Source organism: Maylandia zebra, linkage group LG1 (assembly GCF_041146795.1).
Source record: "Maylandia zebra isolate NMK-2024a linkage group LG1, Mzebra_GT3a, whole genome shotgun sequence".
NCBI classification, from domain to species: Eukaryota; Metazoa; Chordata; class Actinopteri; order Cichliformes; family Cichlidae; genus Maylandia; species Maylandia zebra.
In genome coordinates this window covers 23,601,247-23,613,086 of record NC_135167.1, presented here as the reverse complement: position 1 = coordinate 23,613,086, position 11,840 = coordinate 23,601,247, and the positions used below count along the sequence as shown (strand labels likewise).

Below are 11,840 nucleotides of genomic sequence, written 5' to 3'. Positions count from 1 at the left end.
CGCTCTAGTGCATCTAATTTGTCAGTAGTGGCAGTGGATGGAGAGAAATCATACATCACACATGCAAATAAAAAAAACACATACAATGATTTATATAGCAGATATTTAGAATTTCTCAAAGTAATACTGCATTAAATGGTTTTAATAAACTGCACACACATATGCACATATGAAGAAATAGCACACAAACAAAAAAAGAGCAGGAAGTCGACAAAGTGTGTTACCTTAGTAAGTGTGTCAAAGTAGCATGATTTCTAATGTCTTCAAGCACATCACAGAAACTCATATGAGGAAATAAACATAAGATAAACAAAGGTTATCCTCAGATTGTAAAATAGGCTTTTATAAATCTACCACAGTTGGACAGAGGTTGTAACCAGCCAACCATTCTCTTCTTGTAATATAGGCTACAAAATTTTTTATAACTTTGTTTCCTAAAATGTCAAAACACTGTGAAAAATGTGAATCAAATTAGAATGAAACTGATTGTAACTCATTCAAACTCTGAAAAGGAGGAGACACAAACCTTTTGGGGTTACAACAAGAAAAAAACAAAAAGAGACCTACCAAATCAAGCATGCGTTGCTACGTGCTCTGGTAACCACTCTTAAATAAGGCACGAGCCAAAATTAGCTTTATTTAATTTAGACTTTTAATTTAAAAACAACTTTTGTTTTTTTTACATGAGCTCATTTTGAGTTTGATGCCAGTAAAATGTTACAAAGCTGTCATTACAGGGGCAACAATAGACGGCAAAATGTTGTAAATTTGTGCAATCCAGAAAGAAATTTGGTGCTCAACACATTAGGTTAATTAGTAACATGATATATGAAAAGAGCATCCCAGAGAAACTGAGTCTTTCAGAAGTAAAGTTAGGAAGGGGTTCACCTGATCCAGAGAAATCTGGACAAGGCTGGAAACCTGTACCGAATGTTTGTGATCCTTAGTTCTATAATGGAAATCGATGCATGGGCTTTGGGTAGACACTAATAATCAAAAATTTAGCACACAAAGCAAGAAAAAAACATTCAAACAAGCGGCAAAAAATGTTTCTGCATTCTATAAGCATAGTTCATTTAATATAGACTCAAGTCAATCGGAAAAATAAAGTCAAAAGGGAGCCTGGGGCAGGCCTATGGGCTCCCCTAGTGGTATAGTTGCACATCTGTGAAGGCATCATTTATGCTGAACGATAAATCAGGTTTTGGAGTAACACATTCTTACATCCAGCTGTGTCAGGTATTGCCGTGCATTACTAAGCGAGACTAGGCTAAAACACATTCTGTACATACATATTAAATTAGGGACAACCTAATGGCTCAGGGGGTTGGGAAGCACATCTGTAACCGGAAGGTCGCCGGTTCGTTCCCCGGGCCTCTGTCAGTCTACAACTGTAGCTGCCTCCACCAGTGTGAGAGTGAATGAATAGTGGAATTGTAAAGCGCTTTGGGTGCCTTGAAAAGCGCTATATAAATGCAATCCATTATTAAAAGACTTTGGTTGGTGAACTGGCCTGCTTGTAAACCAGATCTGACATCTATTAAAAACATTTGGAGCACTAGAAAACAAAAATACAACAAAGGAGTTGTTAAGCTTCTGAAAGTAACAAAGGGAAAGCAGTTTATCTCCAAAAGCATAGCAAGTTGACTCCTTAGGTCCCTTTTAACAGACTACAGAGCAGATGCAACGCAGCTGAGTTGTAAACACGCCCCCTTTACAGTTTTTTTAGGAAAAGCTTTGCTGTAATCAATCTCTAAATGAGCCTACTGCTTTCAAGTAAATAAGAAGAATTCTGAAAGCAGCATCTGATGCTTAAAATTAAATATAGGGTTTAAATGATTTGTATATCTTTGCATTTTACACAGTGTGCAAACTTTATAGGAAACAGGGTTATAAACATGCTGTCAATTTAATAAAGGATAATTAAGCAGGCCTCCTGGTCTGAATTCCTGTTACAGCATCATTACATTATTAGTACATTGGTAAACATTTATTCAATAAGGCATTTTGCAGTGTTCTAGTGTGCAAACATGTAAACAGGGCTAGAGCATTTTCCCCTGATTTAGACATAATGCATGCACATTTTGATGTTAATAACTGCTTCTCCATAACATGAGCAGAAACAGTTTCACAGCTTCAGGAAAGTGTTGGAGTGATAGTAGCTCTTACATTTGTGGCAAATGATCTAAGACACTGGAAGTAAACTTGAACATGAAAAAAGAAAAGAACATGTTTTATAAACTTTGTGTAACAACCAATAAAACAGAAGGCTGGCGTGTTTGATGCATCAGTTTAAAAAGTATTTTTTCTAATGTGTGAATTGCACTAAAACCTTCTTTGTTCGTGTTCGGCGACCTGAAACTGACCAACAATGAGTCTGACCTTGATACACAGTGTCCTTCTGTAACTCTATTGCACAAAACCAGGCAGGTGTTTGCAAATATCTGCTCGGCAGTGTTGATTTTTACTACAAAGGTTGAGACTGCATGATCACACATCTTCTGCCAAAGATCCCCACAGTTTCAGTCTGAGTCAGAGTCTGAAAATTCATCTACAAAACAAAAAAAGAGAAGAAAACTCTGCGTCAGACGGAGTATCACTTCTCTGGGTGCACTTTCTGTGGACGAGCTACATCAATAAGGAAGAAAATAACAAGCGCACAAAACGTGGTGCACTTGGAGAAAGGCATTTTTTATCTTTTGAACATAGAGAACTGTCTAAGGGTGCCAGTTTTGTTTTCATTAACAGAGTGCACGCTTTAAGGAATGAAATGAAACTTTTTTGTTGAAAGGGTTGGTTCATGCTTTGCACAAAATGCTTTGCACAGTGGGATCAGACATCAAAGTGAAGTTTATAAATGATCCATCTCTGAATGTGTGCTGCCACCTCAGTGTGGAAACAAAATACTTCAGTTATGGCACTGAAAGCATGCAATTAAAAACATGTTTACCTGAACAGTTTACAGGTCCAGGTGTGTCATTTAATTCAATTCAGTTTTATTTATTTAGTGGCAAATCGCAATAATAATCACTCCAAGGCACATACTCTCACTGGCCACTTTATTAGGTACACCTGTTCAATCACATGGGGGCAGCCCGCTGTCAAGGTGACCTGCTAACCTTCACAGTGAGGTGGAAGTTGATTTAAGTGACTCTGAATGTGCTATGGTTGTTGGTATTTATTTAGATCATCCCTAGGTTTCACAGAAAATTGTTCAAAAAAAGAGAAAATATCCTTTGGCTGAAAATGCCTTGTTGATGCCAAAGGTCAGGCGACCACACTGGGTATCACTCCTGTCAGCTAAGAACTGGAAACTGATGCTACAGTTGACACCAGACCACCAAAATTGTACAATATAAGATTAGAGAAATGCTGGCTGGTCTGATAAGTCTCTACACAACATGAAAGCATGGACTCATCCTGCCTGGAATCAACGATTTAGGCTGGTGCTGGATCTGTAATGGTGAGGGAGATATTTTCTTGGCACAATTAGCAGCAAGTTCATTATAGTTTACTAAAACTAAACTAAAAACTAAAACTAGATGTGAAAAAATGAAAAATCAAAGTTTTTGTTTTAGCTTAGTTTAGTTTAGTTTAGTTTAGTTTAGTTTAGTTTAGTTTAGTTTAGTTTAGTTTAGTTTAGTTAAAAACTTCATAACAACTTGGCTGATGAGGCGATGATGGATATGTTCACTGAGATTCAGGTTGTCTACAAGACTGTGAGTCAACTGCTTTCAAACCGTTAATTGTTTTCATTATTTTATAACAATAAAAGCTAAACTGAAACAAGAAGTTCAACTCTGGAAAGTAACTGGATTGAGACTGGATTGAGACAAGCAAAAAGTCAAAATGAAATGAAATAAAGACTAACTAGAAAATGTAACTATAATAACTCTGCTTGGAATTACAAATATTATCAAGTATTATTGCTGATCATTTCCATCCCTTTATAACTACAGTGTCCATCATCTGATGGATGCTTCAAGCATTTGCCACAAAGAAGAAAGAAGAGGGTCCAAAACACAACTACCAAGGTGTAACTAATAAAGTGACCAGTGAATGGACCTGTACTCAGAGCCTGCATAAAAACTAATTTTATTTTTACCTTTTTCTCTCCTATTATGAAACTACATTAAACATGTACTTATATGTACATGAGGTGACTTTGTTACCTTGCTGTCTTGACGGTTCCTCGTTGGACTCCCCTCCTTGCTTCAAGAAACTGGCCAGCTCATTAAAAATGAAATAAAAATCTACGGCAAAAACAATGGTGGCGATGAACCCAAATATCTGCAAAAAGAGGCAAATACAATGTGAATACAATGCCAAATGTATTCAGTTATGGACTATGCTGATGATGATGACAGCGTTACCCCAGCAGCCTTTGAGGAACCGTCTGAGTATCTGGACACTGCCATTATTGAGATGATGAAAAAGATAATGGAGGCAGTCACGCATCTAATGAAATCCTTTGAGAGAAAAACACCGGAGCTGATTCAGAGACACAATCAAACACTACACGACTAATTTCTTCATTTAGCGCCGCAAGATCATGCGGGGCAAAGTTTCAAGGTTCTTTCTGAAACAGCTGCTCTCACCGTTAGAGGCCAGCAGAAACCTTTAAACCTCTCGTTGAATTTGGTGGAGTAACCAAACAGCAAGAAGAGAGAAGCCAGGAATGCCAGCAGGGGGACGGTCACAAATGCTGCTGCCGAGGATCCAGCGAAGCACACGAATGATATAAAGGACAGACCCTAAAAAGAGCAAGACAAAACAAAGAGAAATAGAAAATAAGACAACTCTTTGGCATTTGAAATAAAAAGTTTAAGACGCCAGATGGTGTGGAGTTATTTCCAAGTAGGATTCTCCAAGTCAGATCTAAATAATGAACTGTAGCAGTGCCCCGAAGCTGTTAGTCTGTGTGAATTACAGCTTCAGGCCCACTTCCTGTAAGGCGATACAGCTGTTAAAAGCTATTCACACAGGCTTCTACTCCGTCACCCTTCTCTGTATGCCTCCCACATGTATGCTTGTGCAAACATCCACAAAACAAACGCAGCTAAAATAAAGGAAAATGTTTTATTGGTTTTTATTAATCATAAAGACGAGACGGCCGAGCCCGCCTTGTCTTTGAAGCTCCCCACAGGAAGAGCTGGACACACCACATCAGCACAAATGAAGGCGAGCCCAGACGCTGTAATCTCAAACAGCCACGGCCATCTTGTCTTTGTCTCAGTCAGTTTTCCCACACTAGCCTGATCGTAGGAACTCTAAACCCAAACTCCTGCAGCTATAAAAATGCTGCTACCGAGCGATGTAAAACTTTCCTGTAAGGCAACACTTAACAGTAAAGTTTTGAATATATTCTGTTACAGTGTGGCTGGACTCGTGTCAGTAAAAAAGAAAAAAATTATTGTTTCGATTATAATTATGTAAAACTAATTAAAAAGAAACGTTACAGTTAAATTAAAAAGAATCACTGGGAAAAAGACACTGATTAATAGATTATCAATTAACAAATCTTTTCCAACCTATACTGGCCAGTTTCATTCTAAACACTGACAACATCCAAGAAGAAAAATTATTCAAATATGCCATGAGATATTTATGGAAGACATTTATTTCCTGTGAGTGTGAATCTGTAACCTCTCAAAAACATCCATCATGCATTACGTACCGAGCTGAGAAGCCTCACAATCTTTAGGTGGCACGCTTTGCCTCAACATGTGCCTCTTATTAACAGCTTGTTTGCATTTTGGAAACATGTCAAACACTACACAGTCCTGTCTTTTACTGCACATTAAATGTAGACCCTGTGGTTACACAGAAAGACACAGTGGTCTGACACACTATGTACGGTATTGCATGCTCAGCAGATGCATATATGAGCCTGCCTGATATGTCCAAGCAGCGCAACAGTGGTATTATGGTATGATCTATTTTCTTTAGAAGCCTCGTGTGTAACATTTGAGTTCAGCGACTGTGGACTTGTGTCGTATTATTTGAAATCTTTTTAATCAGAAAGACAATCGCACACAGATGTGTGAGTTCATTCAAAGGTTTCCCAACTACTGCAAGGACGTTTAGCTTACACAGCAACTTAAAGCAAATGAATTTAGCTTCATACCTCGTATCATACCTTTACCACTGAGATAAAAACGTAACATTTGAAAAGGCCACCCTTCATTCAGACTTGGCCCTCATTTTTATACCGGTGGATTATTGTTTGTGGTGCTGAGGTGAAGGAGAAAACATTTTTAACTGTTTGGCATTTAAACAGTTGCTTCAAAAATCAAATAAGCAAAGAGTTGGAAAGTATAAGAAACAGATTTTAAAATCTTGAAAATCCTGCAAAGCATACCACTCACATACAGCGAGATGCACTGACATGCTTCACTTGTGAAAAGTTTAGGAATGGACTCACTGAACAGAAGTGCTGCATAGTATATCACAAATCTCCTAAAATAAGCCTAAACCAGGCGTGGTATCTCACCTACAGTCCAAGTAGGACACACTTCTGACTTCTACTGTTGACAAAAGTCTTGTGTTGCCCTTGATTTCTTTATATTTTGCTAGCAAAATGTGATTTAGATGGAAATACAGTATGTAAGGCAAAAACAGTTTGTGCAGTTCGAACAAGCCTGAAGGTTAATATTTGATATGGCCACCTTTACTCTAAGAACAGGCTGAACTCTCTTAGGCAAGCTTTCTTGTCATTTCTTTAAGTCTTTGGATGTTGGCTGGCTTTTTTTCTGTTCTCTGTCAAGATGATCCCACACGGCTTCAAAAATGTCGATATCAAGGCTCTGCGAGGCCAATCCAGGACTGATAGTGTCTCATTGTCTGTTTTTCTATCCAGGTATGATTTTACTGCACTGTGTTTTGGGGTGATCGTCATGCTGAACAATGAAGGTGTTGCCAGTCACATGCTTTGCAGATGGTGGATCAAAATCTAATGGTACTTTTCTCTCTTCATAATTCCACCAATTTGGTCAGGTTCTCCAACATCAGCCCCAAACCATGACAGAGCCTCCACTTTGTTTCACAGACACTCACTGTTGTACCTCTCTCCTCCCCACTTCCATTTAAACAACCAAAAATATCAAGTTTGGTATTAACACTACATCAGACCTGTTGCCACTGATTTTCAGTCCACCTCTTGCATGATTTGGCATACCTCACTCTTTTCATTTGTCCACCACTTGTCCAGTTTTCTGAGATTTTTTTTAAGGACACACTGCACATCATGCTGAGATATGCCAAGCTTTCAGCCAATAGTTCTGTGAGAATCACCTTGTTTGTGCAAAAATTTAATTTTATCTCTATCAAGCTGTCTTATCGTTGGCATTATTAAAGATTCGACCACAGAAATCGAAACAATGTATTTTTGCGACAGGCTGCTAATAACAAAGAGGCTAAAGATACAACTGTTTCTTGGCTGAGTATTATGTGGTTTAAGTAAAATAAATTATCTGAAAATGTTTAACTACTGGGGCTGTCCAAAGAAAAACTTTTAACAAGCCTGGCACTACTGGTCACAACAAATTCTGGCTCCTTCAAGAATATAGGAAATATAAAGATATTAGGGTTGGCTAAAGACTTTTGCACACTACTATCTGGGTCTTGTTTAACGTGGGTTACAGGCCATTCCACGCTGTGAAGCAGCAGTAAAGAGACTGCGCTTTGTGTGGGAGTGTAGAGCTGTGCTCCAGGCGACATACAGAAAAGGATGTGACTGCGGGGAAGATAACTGCTCACTCACAGCCCAGCATGAGCCGAATGTCACATGACACAGTTTGAGGGTTTGCAGCGAGAAGACCCTTCCCACAAATAACTCGCGATGCTGGTAATCTCACACTAACACCACGGCGCAAGTTTTTTTTCAGTATTTGGTTTGTTGAAATCGACAATAAAAACCCAAGTTCTTCTCAATATATTTGAACTTGAAATGAATTGTGCACAAAAGAGAGCCTGGAATTACACCGTGGTTTACTTGGATCATTGACAGCGTGGACAACAGTGGTTACCTCAGGCTTTTCACCGCGTGTCCATCCAAACCAGTACGATCCAGTATAAAGTCAGTCAGAGTTTCCTAAGCTTGTCTCACGGCTGCTTTAAACTTACTGTTCTTTCCGTTTCTAAAGGAGACCTAACGGAAACCGAGTGAACCTAAAATGACAGTTAACCAAGCTTTTAAAGTTATTTCTGAATGTGCGCTGAAATCAACACAGTGCAGTGTCTGCAAAAACTGCCAGAAACTACCCACAACTCTGCGCCTTTGGTGAAACAACGGTCCACTGGCGCTCAGATTTGCTGGCCTGGCTCATCGGGTCATTTCTTACCACTTCAGCAATAAGCAGCATTCCTTTCCTGGATGTGACGAACTCTTTGCTGGGAAGAATGGACTTCAGGACAGCCTGGGGCGGCCGGTTCGAGCTGGGAGCCTCGATGTCCCCCATTGTTATGAAAAGAAAAACTCTCCTCGAGCTCCGGGCTGCTCAAACTACAAGTACTGCAGCGATTTTAGTGCAAAATAAACACACACACACACACACACACACACTCAAATGAGATATGAGGAGGCGTGAGGCTTCTCTGAGGTGGAAGCGGAAACAATGACAAGCTCGGAAATGCAGCGCGAGCGCCAGAAAAAAAGAAGTGCAACATCTGCTTTCTCCAGATGTGAAATGCGATGCCCCCAGCTGCACACAACGGCGGAAATATACAACTCATGATGTCACAAAGAAAAAAATCTTTATTGATATTTTTTTTCTCTTTCCCTTTACAATTTAGAAATCTTAAACAGCCACACCATGCTTAGTTACAGAATCAAATATGCCTGTGAATAAACTAACAAACACTTCTACAGCTAAACCTTTAAACTACGCACAGAATGCAAAAGCAGTTAGCGGGTTGGGGTCATTCATGCGCACACGTTGTCGTTAGTTTGCTGCAGTTCGTCTGTTTTATGTATTCTGCGTTTCAGTCCTCGGCCTGTTGAATGTGATGATACTGAACAGAATGTAGCTCTCAGCGCACAGCAGCACAGCTAAGAGGAAACACATGATCTGCAAAAAGAGGGTACATCTCAGCATACATCCATTGCATTCCACATGTGTGTGTTCGTGTGTATGTAGGCTACTCATATTGGGAGTGTTTTTACGTTTTTTACACAGTCAAACTTTAAGGACTCGCCTCTCTTTGAGAAACAAGAAAACAAGTCATTCAGGGGTAAAGGCTTGTTTAAACTTAGAGTAGTGCTCCAGAAGTGAATCTATGCCAATGCATGAAGGTTTAATGTTACTGAGCATACTGTATATACACTTAAATACATCTCACCCCTCCAATCAGCATGCCTGTGTTAATGTAAGAAGTCATAGCCATCAAGCTCAAGGTGATGAAGTAAACGCTTGCAAAGACTGAATTCAATACATCCTGAAGAAGGAGAACAAAAAGAAAAGAACAAGAGCTTGAACATGCAACAGGCAGTCACACTTTTTTTTCACTCTCTCTCACTATGTCCAAAGCTGTAACACATCACTTACAACTAGAGGCCAAAAGAAGAAGGTCAGCCTCTTGTTGAGTTTGAGCAGGTAGAGCACCAGCAGAAGCGAGGTGATGAAAAACTCCAACGCTGTGGCTGCGATGTACTTGGGTGTCGAGGCTACAGCAAAACACACAAAAGCCACAAACAGAGTCACCTACAGCAGAGAGGGGGAGATTGCAAAGAGAAACTGTCACTGAGATAACAGAGCCAAGAAAAAAACACTGTGATGTTTGATAACAGCTTATTTTAAAACTGCATTGTGTACTGTGAGGTCTCCTTCCTTCTCGTCCACTGGTTGCTTCGCAATTATTTTTTTTTTGCAACGTGTTGCACCTCTCAGTTTAGAGAGAAAAACAGGAACTGTCATTTTGAGAAGCTTTCCTCATGACATTTAAAAAGATTAAACAGGTCATGATCCACTTCAGCAACAGCCTTTAAATCACATACTAACATTTACCAGCTAAAGCATATAGCATTGTGAAGCTATTGCGCCATGTTCTGTTTCTGTTCCCCCTTTTTAACAGGCACAAGGCAGCGAAACGGCATGTATCAGCTGTTTTACACCACATTACGCCAAATGTCCAAAGTTAGGATATAAGCAAATATCTCACCATCTCTGTCACCTTCACAATCCCCCTCCTGGATTTGAGAAAAGCAGTGTCCACTTCCATTGCTGTCTGTTTTGTTGTCATTCTACAGCATGATGATCTGATTTCAACAGAGAACTCGCTCAGTCTGTTTCCTGAAACATGCAATTTCCTTTGATAGAAATAGAAAATGACTGATCACAAGAATAGACACTGTATTTTCACACTTACTGCTACTTATAACTGCTCAGGGGGAAAAAACACAAGTAAAAATGAGCTCTGGCTCCAACAGAAACCTTACACTTACCTTACACTGTGGGTAACACATCATATTTGCTTTTAGGATGGATAAGATTATAATTAACATCTTCATCAACTTCAGTAAATGTTGAACATCAACAGGAAATAACTGAAGATTTCTGTTTCAGCAGTTAAATGCAGAGTCAAACCATGACCTAATAAGCCTACACCCTGACTACTCTGATACTCATACTTGGACTATGGTTGTGCTACCAGTTGGCTAATCCATTTTAAAAAGCTATGTCTTCCTCTTATTTATTCTCAGCCAGATTGGTACATAAGTGTCTGTGAAGCTTCTCAGTCATCCAGGTCATCCTAGTCTAAAGATGTTTCACCTCTCATCTGAGAAGCTTCTTCAGTTCTAAGAGCAACTGGTGGAGAATCCCGGATTCTAGGTCTTATGGGAGTGTCCCCAAGCTGTCCGCAAGCTGCCACATGTTTATGAAGTGGCTGTACAGGCACTTCATAAACATATGGCACAACATAGAAGAGCCACCTTGACGGGACAAGACTTGGCTGTCCATCTGCATCTAAAGGACAAAGGTCACTCTTCCAAGGATGCTAATGTTCACATTTTGGACAGAGAAAACAGATGGTTTGAAAGAGGAGTGAAAGAAGACATCTATGTCCACTGTGAACAACCGTCTTTGAACAGAGGTGGTGGCTTACAACACCAACTGTCTGTCATCTATAATCCATTTTTGAGATCCCTTCCCAGATGCCTTAACGCCCAATCACATCCTGGGCAATTTGAAGTCAGTAAATCACATGATAGGGTGAAGCTGGGCTTCACAGTGGGTTCACCCGAAACCTCGGCTGACTGTGACCTACACCTTGGCTCGTGGGATTAGGTAGAGGGGATGAGAGGTGAAACGTCTTCAAGGAAACTTAAAGAAGTCCAGACGCTTTTATTTCCAAGCTCCTTAGAATTGGTGCATAAGCATTTCACTGCAGATTTTACTTGTATAATTATGTATGTGAGAAATACAGCTAATCTTGACTCTTGAAATTACCATCAGATATTTTTGGCTACAGGAACAAATCCTTTATGAGCACATAGTGTATGAAGCCCTTTCCCCTTATGCCACCAAAACAGTTCTGCCCTACTGGGACACAGACTCTGGACTGGGCTGTGACACTACCTTTGGATTCTGCATGCTGTGAAGTGCAATAGGCTTGCTCTGGTGGATCCCACTGCATGTATGTGGCTGGACCGATTAGGGAGACCATCAGGGCGCGGTATGTATTATACCTGAACAAAAAGGTCACCCAGCAAGATGACGCTGTGTTCAATTTGGATTCCTGTGTTTGAGTAGTATACAATAATGACAATGACCCACCATCTACAGCAAAGGTGTCAAACACAAGGCCCGGGGGCCAGAATCACCCCGGCAGAGACTCTAATC

The 11,840-nt window shown here is 40.0% G+C and overlaps 2 protein-coding genes across 3 annotated transcripts; both read right to left on the bottom strand.

Annotated features, from left to right (window-relative positions):
* Positions 1-121: 121 nt before the first annotated feature.
* Positions 122-8,662, bottom strand: LOC101472292 (CKLF-like MARVEL transmembrane domain containing 3). Its single transcript, XM_004543300.3, has 5 exons — positions 8,343-8,662; positions 4,599-4,754; positions 4,374-4,469; positions 4,173-4,290; positions 122-2,551 (listed from the first exon to the last, which is right to left on the bottom strand). Exons 1-5 carry the CDS (start codon positions 8,457-8,459, stop codon positions 2,523-2,525), a joined length of 516 nt encoding a protein of 171 aa, XP_004543357.1. The 5' UTR covers positions 8,460-8,662; the 3' UTR covers positions 122-2,522.
* A 73-nt stretch (positions 8,663-8,735) lies between these two features.
* On the bottom strand, positions 8,736-10,590 carry LOC101472010 (chemokine-like factor). Of its 2 annotated transcripts, XM_076887880.1 has the most exons (5): positions 10,442-10,590; positions 10,159-10,255; positions 9,546-9,701; positions 9,340-9,435; positions 8,736-9,068 (listed from the first exon to the last, which is right to left on the bottom strand). In XM_076887880.1, exons 2-5 carry the CDS (start codon positions 10,237-10,239, stop codon positions 8,967-8,969), a joined length of 435 nt encoding a protein of 144 aa, XP_076743995.1. In that variant the 5' UTR covers positions 10,240-10,255; positions 10,442-10,590; the 3' UTR covers positions 8,736-8,966. The 2 variants fall into 2 exon arrangements, with proteins under 2 accessions (XP_076743995.1, XP_004543356.3); XM_004543299.5 differs by lacking the exon at positions 10,442-10,590 and having other exon boundaries at positions 10,159-10,297.
* Positions 10,591-11,840: the final 1,250 nt, after the last annotated feature.

Bases quoted from the DNA above. Each gene is read 5' to 3' on its own strand.
- LOC101472292 (XM_004543300.3), bottom strand. From the start codon at position 8,459: ATGGGGGACATCGAGGCTCCCAGCTCGAACCGGCCGCCCCAGGCTGTC. The intron at 4,291-4,373 runs GTAACGCTGTCA...CTCTTTTTGCAG, and splicing joins GTTCCTCAAAGGCTGCTGGG to ATATTTGGGTTCATCGCCAC. The intron at 2,552-4,172 runs GTAACAAAGTCA...TTTGTTTTGTAG, and splicing joins GGAACCGTCAAGACAGCAAG to ATGAATTTTCAGACTCTGAC.
- LOC101472010 (XM_076887880.1), bottom strand. From the start codon at position 10,239: ATGACAACAAAACAGACAGCAATGGAAGTGGACACTGCTTTTCTCAAA. The intron at 9,702-10,158 runs GTGAGATATTTG...TCTCTGCTGTAG, and splicing joins TTGTGAAGGTGACAGAGATG to GTGACTCTGTTTGTGGCTTT. The intron at 9,436-9,545 runs GTAAGTGATGTG...CTCCTTCTTCAG, and splicing joins TCTTCTTTTGGCCTCTAGTT to GATGTATTGAATTCAGTCTT.